At 45.8% G+C, this 19,719-nt stretch overlaps 1 protein-coding gene across 23 annotated transcripts in view; it reads left to right on the top strand.

The window, feature by feature from the left end:
- The window catches only part of DYSF (dysferlin), a 200,559-nt gene that overhangs the window by 59,579 nt on the left and 121,261 nt on the right, over positions 1-19,719 (top strand). For all 23 annotated transcript variants that reach the window (XM_019718953.3, XM_074332153.2, XM_074332151.2 and 20 more), the window contains 5 exons: positions 202-328; positions 2,521-2,624; positions 12,069-12,137; positions 12,266-12,309; positions 15,912-15,994. In XM_019718953.3, the coding sequence (XP_019574512.3) occupies positions 202-328; positions 2,521-2,624; positions 12,069-12,137; positions 12,266-12,309; positions 15,912-15,994 (427 nt within the window). The remainder of the gene's footprint in view (positions 1-201; positions 329-2,520; positions 2,625-12,068; positions 12,138-12,265; positions 12,310-15,911; positions 15,995-19,719) is intronic.

The raw sequence follows: 19,719 nt of genomic DNA, 5'->3' as shown, positions 1-19,719 counted from the left end.
AGCCTGTGAGGTCGGTATTATTGTCTCCACTGATGAGGAAGCCACCTGAGGGTGAGGGACCTGCCTGAGAGCACAGGCTAGTAAGCAGCTGGGTGACACCTGCCTTGCTTCCAAACGCACCATTTCAGTGGTTTCGGTGGAGGACGGGAGAATGTTGCGCTCAAGAACACTTGAAGGAATCATCTTTGGTTTGCGTTGCAGCTGGAGAGAAAGGACCCCGCAGAAGACAAGGAAGACATTGAAGGCAACCTGCTCAGGCCCACCGGCGTGGCGCTCCGAGGCGCACACTTCTGCCTGAGGGTCTTCAGGGCCGAGGACTTACCACAGAGTGAGTCGGGGCCTCCCTGGGTAGGAGGGCAGAGCCTGCACTGGGCTGCATCAGCTCCTTGGAGGGGAGAAGGTGGAGGGGCTGGCCCTCAGCTCCCTCCCTGCCTCCCCTTGGCATTGACCCCGCAGGGTCTACTAAGTCAGTGCCCAGCCCACCTCTCCCTCCACTCTGCCCTCCGGTGAAGCCTCAGTTCCTCTCTAGGTTTCCCAAGGGTGTTTACTGTTCTTAACTGAAAAGCAATCAGAATTACTGACAAGTAATATAACTGCTGGGGGAGTTTATGGAGATGCAAGAAATCTTGAGACTAATAGCTGTCCCTAGGCTCCATTTCAACATCCTCTAGGCCTGGTCTGGCTGTTTAGCCTCTGTGGACCCATTTTCTTCCTTTTCACTGGGGACTAGCACCATCTGGACCCCTCTGTTTTGTGCTCAGGGCTGGATCTCACTGATTTTCTCTTTCTCCTTGAGGAAGACTGGTCTGCATATTGGCAGACCCTGGGCCAGGGAAGCAGCCATTGAATGTTAGAAGGGCTCAGTGTCTCCACAGATGGAGAAAGGGTGTCTAGTTTGTCTTGGACTGTCCTGGTTTTAGCACTGAAAGTCCCACATCCTGGGAAACTACTCCGTCAGCCACAAACTGGCACAGTGGGTCACCCTAGCTGTGGCCGTGTCCTCATCCTCTCAGGAAGGCCAGTGTAGCCACTGCCTGGTTTCTCACAGTGGCTTTCCCTGTATCGGCCCCATCCTGTGTACTCAGTATACGCTGGGGAAATTACAGCAGGTCCTCAAATAACGTTTTGTACAACGTCTTTCATGGTAACATTGATGAGATGCTGTACGAACTTAACTCTTGTTTAGATCAATTAGCCTGTGGTAAAATTGGTTTTGGTCTATGTCGGTTACTTAAAGTCATAGAACCTATTGATGAAGTTAAGCAAGGACTTACAGTACACTGGATAGTCTAGAGCTGTGTCAACGCAGGCTGCACGTTAGAATCCACCGGGAGCTTTCAAGCACAGACGCCTGGGCCCCGCGTCCAGGGCTTCAGATTGGTTTGGTTTGGGATAGGGCTCAAACACTGGCAGTTTGGAAAGTCTCCCAGGTGGTTTGGTTGTGTTGTGGGCTGTGAGCCACTGTCTGTGGAGCCTGCATGGGCATCATCAAGCCAATCCCTGCTCATAGCACACGCAGCGTGAACCTTTGCTATTTGGGTCCCTGTTTACAAGTTTTGCGTAAAGCAAATTGAGGGTTTCTGCTTTGACTCATGACATCAATTAATGAAATGGGTTCCTTCTGTACAGGCGTACTTGAACCAAAATTGTGGAGCAAGCCTTTAAATAAGTAATGGGTATTAAATGGGCATTAAAACACATGCTTACAAACATTCTGCATTTATTGGTTAAAACTACGCAGAGTGAGCCAGGTGAGCTTCCAAAGGGGGCCGGGGAACTAGAAATGTTTGCTTTGCTCGAGGTGAAGGTGCTTGATGTCTAATTCTCTGCAATGTTGTTTAAATATAAGTAAAACAAAATAGATGGGTAAATAGGAATAAATATTTGTTAATTGCTGTTATCTGTTGTATTCATGTAGATATTACCTAGTATATAAACTTTAACCATCCCTCTCCTCTCTCTCATTCATATACATATGTACAGTTATACATAACATGGACATACATTCATACATGCATACATATCTATCTGTAATAGATATGTAAATAATATGGCTAATTCAGTAAAATATTGATTTGGAGGAGCATAGATTAAAATTTGTTTTTTCTTAAAAAAACAAACAGAATTGACTTGTTGGTTAACCTCAGGTAAATCACTGTGCTAATGGGTGTAAAGGAAAATGTCAAACAGACATCAATAATGGGATATTATTATAACAACTTCCATCCTTTTTTGGATTGTTTACTGCCCTTATTGATGTAGATTTCTAACCAATCAATTGGTGGACCTGGTCTGAAAGCCTTTGAGAGCAGGGACAGTGGGCAAGCTGTTGGCTGGGGAAGGAACTCGTGTGGTGCCTCAGGAGCTGCGGTTCTCCCTCCTGGGAGTCTCTGGGCTAAGTGGGTGTCACAACGTCTCTCTCAGGGAGTCCCAAGAGTGCCTGTGGACAGGTAGGTGGAAAGTCGGGGTTTTGGAGGTGGGACAGCAGGTGGGAAGTGACCAGCGTGTCTGTCTTTCTAGTGGACGACGCCGTGTTGGACAACGTGAAGCAGATCTTTGGCTTTGACAGTAACAAGAAGAACTTGGTGGATCCTTTCGTGGAGGTCGGCTTTGCAGGGAAAATGGTAAGGATCAAGGAAGTGGGGAGGTTCTTGTGGGAGGGCAGAGCTCAGGACAGGGTGAGGGGCACACACGCTGCCCTTGACACCCCCCCTCAGAGGCGTTTGTGCACAGATGGGGCTGATCATGGGACGAGAGGTGAGACACTCACACAGGCCTAGCTCTGTGGGTGGCAGTGCACACGCATGTGGGAGGGTCTGCCTGGAGTGTCTGACATAGACACTTCGGTGTGGATGGACATGGGGAGGACAGAGGGACAGTGGATAGATGGAGGAACAGTTGGGGGAAAATTAATTTAATTGCATGGAAACTGGAAGTGAGGGCATATCGATAGGGAAACTTTAAAAAAAAATGTCATAAAAACATAATGATTCTTTTTAAAAAAATGTATGGTAGGAGTTGGGCAGAGAAAGGCCACTCTGGGGGGGCCCTAGGGATCACACATACATTCCTCTCCTGGCAGCGCACCTTTCTGCCCAGAGGCAGGGTTGTTGCCCCAGCCCCTGGTGATTTCTGCTTGAGCCCCTCCCTCCATTCTCCCCATAGACTGGTGTGCCCCAGCGTTTGCCCACTCTACAGGCTCTTGTTAGCAGCCTAGGCCACCCCCAGCCTTCAGCTGCCACCTCTCCACAGAGGACTCCCACAGCCCTGTTTAACTCTGACCCGCCCTTCAACCCCAGACCTCCCACGCCTGTCTCTGCACATCTCTATATGCTGCCCCTTGGGCCCTTTAAAAGAGTCATCTTTTGTCCCAACCTGTCTACTTCCAGGAGCTTCCATCCTAACTGGGCACACCATCAAAGACAGAAAATGTGGGCCTGCCTTGATTCTTCAGTCTTTTATTTATTTATTTGTTTGTTTGTTTATTTATTTAAGGAGGGTGCAGCTCACAGTGGCCCATGCGGGGATCAAACCGGCAACCTTGGTGTTATTAGCACCACACTAACCAACAGAGCTCACTGGCTGCCCTCAATTCTTCATTCTTCTAAAACCTCCCTACAGCAAACATGCCACCCCTAAGGGCTCTTGATTTCAAACATGTCTTGAGGCCCATTCCTCCTCTCTGCTTCCACAGCCACTGACATCTCTTCCCAGGACCACATAGCAGCCTGGGGTCCCTTCTCTTGTTCTGGCTCTTCCCATAGAAAGCCATCAGAATAATTAACCTAAACACAGCCCTGTCTGTACAATGAAGTTCAAAACGCATAGCCTGACTGACTAGGTCCTGCCCCAACTTCTCACCTTGTCTAGATGGTCAGTATTAGCCCACAGAGTCTTTGTGTGAGTGAGAAAACAGCGCCCCTCCTGGGCAGATGCAGCGCTGCAGCCTGGCTCAGAGCCATGGAGTTGAGTGAATACTATTTTATTACCTTAATATTAACTTAAAAAGGGCCTTTAAAGTGAGAGTCAAACAGGCTTTTGAGATGAAGAAGCTATTTGGGCATCATTGATTCGGGCAGAAGCCCAAATAATGTACTGATTAGGAGACAAAGGCAGTGGGTATTTATAAGAAAGGGAAGGGGAACAATTACACCAATGGAGTAACATAACATAGTGACGTTAATTTTAAATAATGTTTTTAATTTTCTGGTCAGTAGTCATCAGTCTAGTAGTCATAATAACTGCTTTTTTGTTACCTTTGCAAACAGTTTTTTGGGGCACAAGTTTGCTTAGGTCCAGTCCTGTTTTGCCCTGTTTTAACATTCCAAGGTTTGGGGTATAAGATGTCAATGGCAGTTCCTGTAGCATGGCAGCTTCGGCTCCATTTTAAAGTGGCTCTGTTTCTATTATTGTTTATGGTGCAAACCACGTAGCTCACATAATGGCCGTGTGTCCTCCCCCATCTTCCCTATGTGCACTTTGGTGTCCTTTGGTGTTTTCCCCCAAAGTGTTGCATCTTTCAGTGTCCAGCTTCCGAAACCCCCACAGGTCTGATGGACTAGTTCAGGGTCCCGGGCACTGTATGCATGGCGTTCTTTTAGCCCGTTTTGCGTTCTATCCCAGTATTTGTTAGCACCTGTTTCTCTGACTTATGGGGAAATAAGAACCGCTCTTACTTACTCCATAAGCTCGTAGCAGAGACTGTGGTGGAAATGCTTGGACATGTGGACAAATGACATCAGGTGGACACAGATTCTGCTCCCGCTCGGCTCCTGGGTCCCCTGCAGAGGAGCCTCTGAGCTCTGTGCTGACTTCAGGGAGTTGGCAGGTGGGATCAGTGCCCTCTGAGGTCCCAGGTCCTGCCAACCTTTCTCAGAGTGTCACCTGCTGCAGCACCAGGGTTGGGAGGGGTTGAGTCGGATAACTTGGCTGTTAATAGGAAAATTGGAACAGGACAGAGGAGAGGGCTGAGAACTGAGCTGGGTGGATGGAGGGTGGGGGCCCTGCAGCCGGCTCCCCCTTTGCTCTAGAGGCAGAGAGAGGGAAGGGGAGAACAACCCAGCAGTGCAGGGCAATTGGAGAGGAGTTTAAAAAAATTAACAATAAGCCCTAAAAGGCGAGGGTGCTGATGGAGGTGGTGAGGGTTCTTCACACAGCACTTTGCAACTGTCCTTTTAGTTAATCTCGTCTTAGATTCATTTTGGAAAGAAGCAGGGTCGGCCTGCCCCTTCCACCACCACAGGGGACTCTGAGGTCCGGGGAGGGAGCCTGGCAGCCGGGGGGCTCGTCCCTGAGGCCCAGGTGTGATTTCAGGAACTGGGAAAGGCCTTGGATACGCATATGCCCCCATGTTCAGACTGCCTTCCCCCCTGTTTTATGTCTCTTTTATTTCTTCTTTTATTATTGATGTACATATTTATTAAAGAATTAAAAAAAACCCCAGAAAAAAGTAAATACAATTACGCATAAGCTACCATACAAAGTTTATGTTTGGTGACTATCTTTCCCGTTTTTTTCTCTTATGTGTAAATAATAGACATTTTTTTTTTTCTAACCCTTTATTTTCAATATTTGAAAACAGAAAAGTGAAAAGAATGGTTCAGTGACTATCCACCCACTGGTATGGCCTCCACTTAGATTAAACAATGAACATTTTGTGGGTTTACTTGTTCTCTCTCTATGTAGCTACTTTTCTTTTTTTCCTGGCTGAATCATGTGAAGCCTCGTTGCCGACTTCACCTCTACAGACTCCGGCATGCATCTCCTGAGAAAAAGAACATTCTTTATAACCACAGTAGCATTAGCACATCTAGAAATGAACAATTATTTCCTAATATTGTCAGATACTGATGCATATAATTTTTCTCTGACTATCCCCCAAATTTCTTTTAGAGCTGGTTTAAATTTGTTCTGATGCAAGGCCAAACTGGAATTCGTGCTCTGCATTTGGTGGTTATACGTCTTTAGTGTCTTTTGTAGTGGTCTTTCACACCCACCCCACGACCCTGAAGTTTTGGAAAGCCCAGGACATTTGTCCATGTTCTGAATTTGTCTGATTGTTTTCTTCTGGTGTTGTTTAACTTGTTCCTCTGGCCCCTGTATTTCCTGTAAACGGAAAGTAAGTTCTAGAGAACAGATTACCTTCAGATTAGCTCTTTTGGCAAGAATTCATCATAGGTGATCTTCCATACATCATATTGCATCACAACCGGAAGCAATAATGTCAGCTTGTCCCCTCATCGGTGATGATTATCTGATCACTTGATTAAGGGGGTGTTTCCAGGTCTCTCCCTTGTCAAAGTACACGCTCCCCTTTGTAGTTTGCAGGTCACCTGTGGGCAATAATATCTTGGTGCTGTGTGGATATCCTATATCCCAGCAACCTCTTACCCAGCAGTCCACGCAGCCTTGACCTCCTTGCCTGAACAAGTCAGTTACTTGGGCTTGCAAAGTGGTGATTTTCTCTTTATCATTTCCTCTCCTTTATTAGCTGGCATTTTTCTGTAAAGAAGAGCTTTCAACCCCCTCTGCTCTTTTGAGTATTAATATGGACCTCAATACTGTTATGAATTTGGTGTGTTAAAATCAGTCATTATTGTGCTAGATGGATGAACTGTCCTGAAGTTGGCCATTGGGAACCGGTTCACGCTGGCTCTGCTATCCCCAGTCTAAAACAGGGTCTCCATGACAATGTATGTGGGAGAGGTAACTCCGGTTTTAAACTCATTCTCACAGGTATAAATGTTGCTGTGGGCCTTACCCAAGTGCACTTTGGGTTTGGGCTTGGGTTCAGGGTCCAATGCCCTCTTCCTGGCCTCAGGAGGGGCTTTGACAGGATAAAAGAAGAAAGGGAGGAAGCAGGAAGGCTTGCCGGGCAGTCTTATAGGACATTTAATCCAAGGCCTGGGACCAATTTCCCCAATTTGATAGATGGGAAAGTCATGTCTTGAGATGTTTTATCCCCCATTCCCAGGGATGGTAGGGTGCTTTGATGATGGTTACAGCTAAGACCAACCTGCCATCAAGTTCAATGGCTTTCCTTGGAGCTAAGTCTCAGAGCTCTGGGGCTCCTGGCTGCTCCTGGGTGCTTGCCAGAACTTTGATCTCCCTAGATCTTCTCCTGTTCTGAGATGTCCCTGTCTGGTCCTGGGGCTTTTGTCTAGGAAGGTGCAGATGTCTGGAGGAGGTGATGGAGGTAGGGGACCTGGTTAAAGTAAGGGGCTACATAAAGCTGGTTGGTGGCTGGGCTGATGCAAGAAGCTGCACCCTCCATTTCCCCTCTAGAAGGAAGGGGCTGATTGTGAAGGAGGCAGTTGAGACCTTCTCTCTTGAAAGCTTTAACCTGGTAGTCCCCAGGGCTCTGTGTCCCCTTCTTGTTCCCCCAGACACCTCACTGTGACCTCCTCCCACTCTCTCTGCTACCGTTACTGTCTGTCTTATTCTGCCCATCTCTCTTTCTCTCAGTTTGCTTGTGTGTCACTTTTTCTAGTTACATCCTAATCTGAAGAGCCCTGGGGTTTTGTCCTCTGTGCCCACCCACCCCAGCCTGGCCCTCTTTGCATTTCCTCTTATGGACACTTGGTGGCACTATTATCTAAGATGTGACCCATGTCTGATTTGGGCAAGCTGCTGGGGGGTGGAGGGAGAGAGAGAGAGAGAGAGAGAGAGAGAGAGAGAGAGAGAGAGGTGGAGAGGCAGAGAGGGAGAGATATGTGCATACACACACACACACACACACACACACACACACACACACTCACACTTCATGAGATATAAGAGAAGGAAAGTGGAGATATTTGGAGGGCAGAGCGGGGGACTTTGAAAAACAATTTTTTGTTTCTAAATGTAAGAATAAAACCTATTCGTTGTACCCCAAATTTGAAAATAATCAGAAAAACTGAAAGAAAGAAAAAAAATAACCATGTTTCTGTACCCTACACCATCCTGGAGATAACTACTGTTAACATTTGTGTATCTTTCCTGCTAGTATGTTTTCCTCTCTGTAGTTCTCACTCCCCGTGTCTGTCCCACCTGCAACCCCCGCCCCTCCCACTGCTGGAAAAAAATTAGATTCAAGTTACAGTTGATTTTCATTATTTGCAGATTATGTATGGATATTTGCAAATTTGCCCGCTCGTTAAAATTTATTTGTAACCTCAAAATCGTACTCAGGTGCTTTCGTGATCATTTGCAATCACAGGTGCGGAGCCACAAAAAATTTGGGCTGGCTGACTGGCGTGTTGCCAGCTGAGTTGCAATGCCATGATGTTTTGCCTTCTTGCGTCAGCTCTCATCCCGTAAATAAGTGCCCCTTTCTTGGTCTACTTCGTGTCATGTTCTTTACTGTTGTTTCCTTTTTATTGGTGATTTCACTGTTTAAAACGGCCCCCGAGTGTAGTGCTGAAATACTTTCTAGTGTGCGGAAGTGCAAGCGGGTGGAGACATGCCTTATGGAGAAAATGCATGTTAGATGAGCTTCATTTCAGGCACAAGTTACAAGGTTGTGGCCATGAATTCAATGTTAATGAATCAATAATATATATTAACTAAGGTATCTTTAAACAGACCCACACACAAGGTTATGTATTGATGAGCTGACAAGAATGTTGTGGCAGAGGCTGGCAGGAACCTAAGGCTGTATTTCCCCTAGGAGCGATGGTTCAGTATTTGCTAATTCAGTGTTCTTGGTGATTTATAGAACGTGTAACTACCACCAATAAGGAGAATCAACTGTACCTAAAAGCAGTTTGGTAACTGCTTTTATCATCTAATATTTTCTTAGGTTACTCAATAGCCTTTGAAATCAATTTTTTGATGACAGCTGTGGGGACAGAGTCCCAGAGAGCAGCTTCCAGGCTCTCGGCCTCACGTGGAAAGGTGCTGGCTCGGTTATTAGATGCCCATCAGCTGTAATCAGACGGCCATCCGCAGTGGCTGGGTGGCCATCAGTTGTTACTGGTTAGCCATTAGCCACTAATCTAACTGTTGTGGCTACGTTGGGGGGTTGGTTGGCAGAGAAGCAGATGGCAGATTGCAGATTGTGTTGATCCTACTTCCTGTGTCTTGCCCGGCCACCAGCGAGACTGGGGGCAGGAAGACCCCTTGTTGGGGTACTGGCGGATGTTTGCTTTTGTGTCTCGACCAGCCCCCATGGAGAATATAGTGGTATGACTCCCCTATCCATGGCTCTGTGGGTGTTCCTTTTTGGCCTCACTGTGTCCTGCGTTCTTGTGTGGGGAGCGGGAGCTGAGTCCCTGCATGACAACTGCATACTGTTCCATTAGATGAATATAATGTGAAATTTAACCTATTTTTGGATAATCCTTTTTGTTCTTGCAGTTTTCCTATTTTATGAACAGCTCTGTGACAAATCAATGTATAGGAATCTTTGTCAACACTCTGATTGCTTTTCTATTGGGAAGTTTCTAGAACTGGGTCAGACGGCTTGCTTATTTTTAAGTATTGGATAAAGGTGGCCAAATAGCCCTCCAGCAAGGTTGTACTAATTACACTCCATGAGGAAGTGAAGGACGGTTTAAAAAACAGACTTAGAGACAGAGGAGGAGGGGAAGCTTGGTGCTGCCTTGGCCGAGTGTGGGGAGTAACAGGTGTGGGAAGGCTGGTGGGGACTTCTAGTACCAGAGACAGTGCCGGCGTCAGGGTGGCCATGGCTCCAGCTGCTATTCACGTTCCCAGACCCACATCCCAGTGCCTCTCTCAGAGGGAGCCCTTGGCAGGCAGGTCAAGCGCTTCGCTTGCTGTGGAGAAGGCCTACAACTCCCTGCATCGCTCGTGCGAGCGTGGGGCAACCTGTGCCTTCTTGTTCCAGGGAGCTGAGGCACGACTTAGCAGCACCTCTCAGCTGTGTCTGGGTAGGGTCCTTTCTTTTCCTTTTAAAATTTTGTTCATCAAAGTTTTGAATTAGGTAATCTATTTATTCTATCAATCAATCAATCAATCAATCTATCTATCATTTATCTATCTATCCATCTATCACCTATATATTTCTGTCTGTCATCTATTATGCAAACTCTCCCTCTTGCTCCATACTCATCCAACAGTTCATCATTTCCTGTCCTCCCTTGCAAATGAAACCACTGCAATTAGTTTCCTTTGCATCATTCTGGTTTCATTATACATATACACAAGCATATCCGACTATAAATTCTTAGCTTTTACCCTTTGAACAAATGGTTGCACATTGCACTCACTCTTCTGCACCTCAATTTTAATTTTTCCTCCAGTTTTATTGACATATAATTGACATACAAAACTGTACAAATTTATATCCTACAGCATGACTTCTTGACTTACATATATTGTGAAATGATTACCATAATAAGTTGTTAACATCCATCATCTCTGTAGATACTCCCCAAAGAAGAAAAACATATTTTTTCCCTTGTGATGAGAAATTTTAGGATCTAATCTCTTAACAACTTTCAAATATGCCATGCAGCAGTGTTAACTATAGTCAATGTGTTAGACATGACATCCCCAGTACCTAGCTCTTCAATTAATAAGATAACTTGGAGATTGTCTCATCACACAGCAGTCCTCACCTTCTTAGTGCTGCATAGTACTCCATCGTGTGGATGGACAATCATTTATTTAACCCGTGCACTATTGGTAGACACATGGGTTGTTCCAAATCCTCGCCAGTTCAAGCCATGCTGCAGTGAATAATCTCACACGTATGCCGTTCTGCACATGTGCAAGTATTTCTGTAGGAGAAATGTCTAGAGGCAGAGCCGGTAGGTCAAAGGGTATTTGCATTTGTAATTTTGACAGATAGTGGCCAACTGCCCTCTGGAGGGGTCAAGTTTCCCCAAAGCCTTGCCAATAGAGGGCTGTCAGACCTTAGAGATTTTAATGAATCGGATAGATGAGAAGTAGTATCTCATTTATTTTATTTGTGTTTCTTTCATTATGAAGGAGGTTGAGCATCTTTTTACGTGCTTTACAGCCCTTTGTATACCCATTCTTGAAACCTATGTCCCATTCTGCCCACTGTTCTGTCAGATTGATCACACAAGGGCCACATCCTGGCACCCATCCCTGCTCCAGCATTTTCCTGGGCTCTTCTCATAGGGAGGAGGGGAGAATGGGGACAGGAGCCTGCACAGGGCAGAGCAGGGATAGCGACAAAGTCTTGGCCCCTGGGGAGGCTGCACCATCATCTCGTGAAGAAATGGAAGCCCCTGATCTAAGCCAGATGCTCATTAAATGAGATAATGCAGGTAAAATGCTTCACACAAGGCAGGGCCCATAGTAGATGCTGTGAAAAAGGCTGTGCGTTATTTTTATGTGTAGGACATGCGAACCTATCAGGATCTATATACCTGAAACCGAGTCTTTACCTGTTGTCCCCATGTGCGTTCAGGTTGCCCTGGACTGGCTATGAGGCCTGACACTGCTCCAGGGGCTCCAGGGGCAGAGCAGAGCCCACAAGCTGCTGGGTTGGGACTGGTTTCAACCTCTGCTAGGTTTCTGGTTTGTGGAAAGCCCAGTCTGAAGAGCAGGCTGGTCTGAGGCAGACTGCGGCTTATGGGGTTTGTATCTTTACTGAGTTTTCCTCTCACTTTGTGCACAGCCCTGGACCCAGCCCTGGCCCTTCAGCTCCCTTCTCCCTTTCTCTTCCCCCACCTCTAAACTCCTAGGAGTCACTGTCTTTCAAAGGAGCAGGTGGTCTGGGCTGATGGGCAGAAGGAGTGCTGCAGGGCCTATGAGAAAGCCAGTATGGACTCAGGGCCCCCACATTCAGGGTGGTGGCCATAATGGAAGGTGGGGGAGGGGGATTTCCAGCCAGAGGTAAGAGCTAAGGGTGAAGGGCTGTGGCATTCAGGTGGTCTATTCCCCAGCTAGGTCTGACCTAGCACTGAGCTGTTTGTGTCTGCAAATATTCCTGTGTCTGAGCCCACTGCACAGGACCCCAAGCTTCTCAGGGCCTTCTTCCCGGCCTGAAAGGTGGCCAGCATGACAGAGAATGGCCACTGGCTGGCTTTGGGTCCCCAAAGGAGTCCAGAGTCCCTCCATTGCTCCATCCACCTGTCCTCTGTGTTTTCTAGCTCTGCAGCAAGATCCTGGAGAAGACGGCCAACCCTCAGTGGAACCAGAGCCTCACGCTGCCTGCCATGGTGAGCCTTGCCCCTGTGGGCCCTCCCACGAAGCCCCAGGCTCCTGCCGCCCCAGCATCCTGCCCACATCCCCGGCTTCTGGTTCTTCAAACGGCTCCCACACCCACATGTCTCTCTTCCCTCTCTAGTTTCCTTCCATGTGTGAAAAAATGAGGATTCGTGTCTTAGACTGGTGAGTTCTGAGCCTCAGTGGCTGTCCTCCGGGGTCACTGGATTCTTCAGTTTCCTTCAGTTCGGTCTGGGCACAGTGGGAGAATGTGTTTCGGGGGAGGCAGTCTCCTCTGGGGGAGGAAGAGGAGGAGACGGTGTGTGCTGTTCTTGGGAGTGTTTCTCAACCTCAGCAGGATGATGTACTGGAGTAGGAAATTCTCTGACGTGGGAGACTGTCCTGTGCATTGTAGGATGTTTAACAGCAACCATGGCCTCTCCCTGCACCCCCACCCCCAATACCCAAAATGTCTCACAGCCCTGCTTGTAGGCAGATAGGAGGGCAGCCAGGTGGGGCTGGGAGGGCTCTGGGAGCCTGAGATCCCTGAGGCTAGGAGGGGCCAGGAAGGCTTCCTGGAGGAGGTGGGGTTTTGATAAATCCAGGATGAGGGCATTCCAGTGAGGAGAGGATCATAAGCAAAGGTGAGGAGGCTGGGAAGAGCAGTTTCTGGGGAGATAGGCTGTGATGGCTCCTGGGTTGGTAGAATGGCATGGAAGGGTCTCCAGGCAGAGGAAGTGGGCAGGGTTGCCTGAGCAGGGGATACCACTGTGAGCTTGCAATAGGCGAGGGCTGCAGCCACAGGGACATCTGAGAGAAGTCATAGTATCTACCACGTGTTGAGTACCTACTGTGCACCAGGCCCTGTGGCCAGCAAGCACTTTTCTCTCACAATCTCGCTTGACTCCTCCTTTACAGTTGAGGAGGTAAGTTTGCCAAGATTGAGTGACCTGCCTGAGGTGACAGCTGGGAGCAGCTGAGGCCAGGCTCGAACCCAAGCTTGCGTCCCCGAGGCCGGATTCTTACCCCTGGGCCGGGCTGCCCCCTGCTGTGTGGACGTGGTCCTTCTCACACCTGAGGGGCCCACAGGGGTCCACACGCTGCTCTCCAGGACCTTCTACACGCCAGGCTTTCCAAAAAGAGAATTGTCCTTTCTCTGTCCCCAAAAAGTCATGGCCCTGCGGTTCCCACTGTGTTGTCCTTTGGTGTCATGCCCATGGCACCCCCAGCCAGGAGGCTAATGAGAGACTAGGGAAAACCCCCAGGCCACAGAGCCATTACAGTGCACGCCAGTTCCCTGGGCCTAAAGAAAACAGCTTGTGAGAATTAGAGGAGAGGAAGGGAGCCGCCGGCAGGGCCAGGAGGGAGGGGCCTCTCAGGCCCTGACCGCCGGTATGTTCCGTGGGGAAGCGGTTTGGGGGAGAGCGTGATCTCTTCATCGTAGCTCAGGGTGTGTGTGCGCATGTGTGTGCGTTGTGTTGGCCGGGGGCGGCTGGCTGTGTGTGTGGATGCACGTGTGCGTGTGTGCACCTGGTGCAGTTGTCCCCTGTGTTGGGGACGGGCCTTGCCTGAGTCTGGGTGAGCTGCGTCAAAGGCATCGGCCTACTGTACAATCCAAACACATTACGGAATCTGGTGGTTGCTTCTCTGGTTTGGATTGAAGTGGCGTTTTTTATTGTGAGTCTATTTTCAGACTTGCTGTATTTTCCAAAAGCAACCCCAAGCCCCAAAACCCAACTTTTGGCCAGAAAGCATTCTGCTGTTACAAGCTCCTATCCAGAACAGTGCTTTCTTCCCAGAAAACTCAGATAAACTTATGTTATTACCTGAATCCTGGAAATACGATCTAGTCCATATGGCCTTTTCTCTGTAACTTAATCTTCCATTCAATTCTTTAATTTCTTTTTCATTAAGAAACAAAACACCAGAACCCCCAGCCCCCCACCTCCATAAAAACAACACCTCTTCCTGTTCTTTTTCCCTCCTCACCAGATTCAGGTAAGCCCCAAGGTCAGAAATCTCATTCCTCCCCAAGGGCTGGTCTTTTCCAGGAGTTGGTCATAGAGGCAGTTTAAGAGTACCCTTAACTGTCACTTATCTGGTGTTGATAATCTCATTGTTAAATGTTTAAAGGAATTTTTACTTTCCAGTTCTTATTAACATCCTTCACCAGGAAAAGTGATAAACATCTGTGCTGCCAATTCACTCTTCCTAATGTAGCCCCTGCACCGATGGAAATATTTAAAACTGACACTTAATCACCTCCCTGGGAAATACAAAGAGGAAGGAAGGGAGCAGCAGAGATCAGGTATCTCCTGGGTGTAGATTTAAAAGAGAATAAAATCACCCTGCCCAGGTGCCTTTTACAATGGGGCTTGGGTGTATCATTGCCTGAAGCCTCCCTCCAGTGGCCAAAGCACAGGAAGCAGAAGAGGAAGCCTGCGGGCTCCAAAAAGAAAAAGAGGGAAAATGCACGCGGGGAAACTTCCAGAAGGAGATTGGCCTTGCCCAGCCTACCTCAGCAGGATGACATACTGGAGTAGGAAATTCTCCGACGTGGGAGACTGTCCTGTGCATTGTAGGATGTTTAACAGCAACCATGGCCTCTCCCTGCACCCCCACCCCCAATACCCCAAATGTCTCCAGACATTGCCACGTGGCTCCTGGGGATCAAAACCTCTGGCTTGAGAGCCCCTGATCTATCCTGACGAGGAAGCAGTAGGTTGCTGCAATCAAAGCTCTGCTTTCCACGTCTGGCATTTCCTGCTCAAATCCCAGCTTTGCCATCTTGGCAAATTACTTAACCTTCTAAACCTCCGCTTCCTCATGTGAAATTAGGGCTAGTTATAATAGCTACCTTGTAGGGCTGATGTGAAGACATGAGCTAAGTCATGTAATGGTTTTAGTACAGTGCTTGGCTTTTAGTAGGTGCTCAATAAACATCAGCTGTTACTATACATCATTATCAAAGGGAGCAGGTGTGGGACCCAGAGGGAGGGTCTGCACAGGACATTGCTGGCTAATGGGTTCACCAATCAGGTAGTCTCCTCAAGCTCCTACCCACAGTCCTCTAGGCTGTTTGAGAGGGGAGAAGCCTTCTTTCTGGGAAGCAGGACAGGCTCCCACACCACGCACGGGGCAGTGTGTGCCATGGCACACGGCAGCAGGAGTCAGAACACCAGGGTTTCAGTTCTGGCTCTGCCGCTCCTCCCAGGCTGACCTTGGGCAAGGACTTTCCTAGTTCTAAGCTTTAGTTTCCTCATCTGTACAATGGAGGGGATAATAAAAGTACTTGTTTCTCAAGGCTGCTGAGCAAAGGAAGTTAAAAGTGGTTTGTCACATAGAAAGTCAGCTACAAAAAGGAATAGTGCATTAGGATTGGGTAATTTAAGACCATGGCCTTGGAGATATGTTTCTCCTGGTCACTCGGTTTTCTCCATGGTCTGGATATTTCTTGAGCTCCTGAAGCCTGGCTCTCCCTGGGTCTGGCGGCCTGGCTCCCCAGCCTGTCTCCTGCCTCTCGCCTCCTCCCTCTCAACCTGCAGATGTCCCCGCAGGCATCCAGGCTGGCGGATGGGGTGCTGGTGGTCAACCAGCTGGGCTAGTTCCCTCCTGAGGACTCTTGAGCAACACTTTCTTTCCAGGCTCTTTATCCCTAGGATTGCCTGGCCTCAGTGTCACACCCAATATGAAGACTGGGGTCCCTAACAATGTCCATTTCCTTCTGGGGGGGCTGTGGTCTGCGAGCCCCTTCCCCTGGTCAGGCCCTCTCCGTTTCCCTGCTGTAGGGACCGCCTTACCCACAATGACATCTTGGCCACCACCTACCTGAGTATGTCGAAAATATCTGCCCCTGGAGGAGAAATAGAAGGTAAGTCCCCCCTCTGTTCTGCCTTCTAGGCCCCCATGCTCCCCCTTGTTCACCCCTGCCCGTCTTTACCTCTAGTTGTAAGAGTTTACTGAAAAGGGAAGATTATAAGGTCTTTGCTGCCCGTTTCCCAGGGAGAAAGGCTCTGGCCAATGAGAGAGATGGGCTGGCAGGCATTTAGGATTCTCTGTACCTTGGATGGTGGCCTGCACCACCGAATGGTATAGAGAGGACAGTTCACTCCTGCAGATAACACTGGTGGCTGCAGCCACGCCGTCCATTGGGTTCTGTGTTGGCCGACTGGGCTCTAGCAGTGTCTATTCTGAAACAACTTTCATTGGTCTGTTAAAAAGTAGTCCATGATTGTTTAAAGAGACAATCTGAAAGAAGAATATACAATTTACCCATGAAATTGCCCATAAGCCTACCCTCCCAGATAGGAACAAACTTGATATTCTGTAGGTATGTACACACATGTGCATGTATATATATGGATACACATACATGTATGTATATATACATATATACACCAAAAAACTTGTTTTAAAACAATTTTCAATTATTTTGAAAATTTGTTTTTTGACACTTGGCAATACAACAATACAACATAGATATTATTAAACATTCTTCTACAGTATAACTTTAAATGAATATACATGTTCTATGTGTGAATGTACCATTATCCACAGTAGCTGGCTAATGTTAAATTAAAATATTTTGTAATTTTTGCATGTTATAAATGACTATATTGAATATTTTTGTAGTTGAATCTTTATGCAATTCACGATTTTCTTTTTAAATGAATACCTAGAAGTGGTATTGCTGTGCCAAAGGATTTGAACATTTTAAAGCTTTTGGTGTATGAAAATTGCCTTTCCAAAAGACTGGACTAATTTACACTCTAATCACTCATATAAGCCTATTTTGCTATACCCTCACCAATACAGGGTAAAATAATGATATTGAAAAAGAACTTTGTTAATTTGATGGGTGAATTTCATTGTTGCCTTTTCATTTCCTTGATAATTGATGCAGTTGACCAATGCAAATTTAAAAATATTTTAATAATTATATTTACAGATTATATACTTTATTCTATTATAAATTGTCTGTTCATGTTCTTGTTCATATTTCTTATAGTATGTTTGCCTTTTTCTCATTTTTTGGTAAGAGTTCTGTATGTTTATGGCTGTTAACTTTCCCTTGTCATATAGGCAGTAAATAATTTTTGTCAGTGTTATTTTACCACTTAATAGTTTTTGACATGTAGAAATTAAAAATTTTTATGTAGCCAAATCTGTTAATCTTTTCATTAGTGAATAAGGCAAGGATCCAATGTTACTTTTTAAAAACTTGTTCTTTGGTGACACCAACACTATATATTGAATAATCTTTTCCTGTATTTTGAATTGCCACCTTCATCCCCTACTAAATTACTAAATGGGTTGTTGGGCTTGTTTCTTGATTTTCTATTATCTTTAATTGGTATGTCTTCCTATTGTTTCTTAGGTTTTGGTATTTGGGTTATGTTAACTCTGTAAAATTAATTGGAAAGATTTAAAGTATTTTCTAACATCTGGAACAGTTTATATAACATAAGAATAGTCTTTTGAGGGTTTGAAAGAATTCACCCATAAAACCATATGGGCTGGGTGCCCTTTTTGAGTGGGTGTAGTACTAGCTCTTTAAAAAATTTCTAATTTCTCCTGTGATCATTGTTGTTTTCAGTTTGTTACCTTTACTGTAATAAGTTTTGATAAATTATATTTTCCTAGAAAAGCATTTATTACATTGAGGTCTTCTAATTTATTTACAGAGTGTTGGGCAGATCAGTAATTTAAACAATTCTCTCTACCTGTGATATCTCCCCCTTTCTTATTTCAAATGATGTGTGTTTGAGTTTTCTTTCTTTTTTTTTTTTTTGTAATTAGCCTTGTTAGAAGTTTTTTTCTCCGATTTTATTGGAGGTTTCAAACGATCTGCTTTTGGATTTATTTATCAATTCTAATATTTTTCCTAATTTTTTATTTTCTCATCTTTTTACTTTTTCTTTAATTCTATTTAGACTTATTTTGTTTCCTATTTTAGCTTTCTACTTAACTTTTTGTGTTTATTTTCAGTATTTCTTATTTAAGTAATGAAAGTATGGTTTCTGTCCCATATATCATGTTTTTGGCTTTCAGCAAACCCCAAGGTTATATTTAACTCTATTTTTTACATTGAAATATTTAATCTACACATTTATTTTGGTGTATTTTCAGAGAGCAGTTTGATTTGATTCCTTTGTAGGTAGTCTATTTTTTCTAACTAGATGCTGCTTGTAGGAATGTATCTTTTTTCTTATAGTTTATAAAAAAATTACTTCAATTAATCTAGGTGCAGGACTCTTCATTGAATTTTGTGTGAGACATGGTGAATTCTTAAATCTGAGCTGAGGAATAATTTCTTTTATTCTAACATTACAGCATGGACAGCTGAAGGCAGGGTGGAGTAGGGGTAAGAGCTGCAGTTCTGGAACCAGTCAGCTTGGGTTCCGGTTCTGCTGCTTTGTAGTTGAATTTCTCCAGTCTCCTCTTACAGTCCCAGCCTCATAGGTTGTTATAAGGATCCAGTGAGATTACAAATGTATAGTTCTTAGAGTGTTTGGTACATAATAAGCCCTAACATAATGTTTGCTGTTTAGTATCATTATTATTAGCTTTTTGCATCACTAATCTGATTTTTTTCCTTGTATTCTGCTTTTTACTGTTTCCCATGTGGTTTAAAATTGGCTGTTGCACTTTTTGTTTCTTGTCATGCCCTCTTTTTCTTCAATCATTCTTTTTAATAGTTCCCTTTCGACCTTTGTTCTCTCCCTGAAGTTTTGTTTTGTACCACAAAAGCTATGTCTTCTTGCACTTTAGTCAAGATTCAAAATCATTTCCTGAGAATTTCAGGTGAATGCGCACTTGAATCTTACAGATGCCGTTTCCCTATTCTGATTGGCACTGTTATTCTTTCTTCCTCCTTTACTCACCCTATAACAAGCTCTGTTCACTGTTGGTGTCTTTCTACAGAGAGGTGTGTGGGTCTCTGTCCATGCATCTTGTCAGATCTTTACCTGGAAGATAGGTTGATGTGCCCAGTTTCTGGAAGACTCCACCTAGTGCTATTGAAGTTGACCAATCCTGTCTCTTACATTCTCCGAAACATTAAAACAAAACAAAACGAAACAAAGCTTTTAATGATAGAGAATTCAAACAACGTAAAAGTAAAGAACTGTACAATGAACTCCCAGGTGCCTTTGCTCAGCGTTAGCATCTAGCTGTTCTTTGCCCTCTGATTTCATTATTGATGCTTGTAATTAGTGGAATACCCAAAAACTGCCTCCAGAAGGCACTGCTCTCTGGGCTCTTTCTGTCCCAGTCCCCACCTCCACCCCCTAATTGTGGGAACTGCTGTCCCAGAGTGTGGACTCCCTGTTCAGATAATTTCTGAGAATGGCTGTCTTGGATGTTAAGGTAGAAATATTTGAAGTGGGGGGCAGTGCATCTTGAGGATGGGGAGGGAGAGAGGGTGTTCTGCCCCCTCACAGATCGGATGTCCTGGTATGGAAGGAATCTCTTCTCCAGTTTTCTGCCTGGTGCTATCCCTGTCTCCAAATCCAGGAACAGACCCTGGTAGAGGCACAAATTGAACTTCTGACTGTTTTCTGACAGCGCTGTTTCATGAGGCTACAGCTGTGTCTG

Source organism: Rhinolophus sinicus, chromosome 2 (genome assembly GCF_057876585.1).
Source record: "Rhinolophus sinicus isolate RSI-liver-muscle chromosome 2, RSI-T2T, whole genome shotgun sequence".
Lineage (NCBI taxonomy): Eukaryota > Metazoa > Chordata > Mammalia > Chiroptera > Rhinolophidae > Rhinolophus > Rhinolophus sinicus.
Note: the sequence above shows the minus strand (reverse complement) of the source record. Positions and strands in the feature narration are given on the sequence as shown.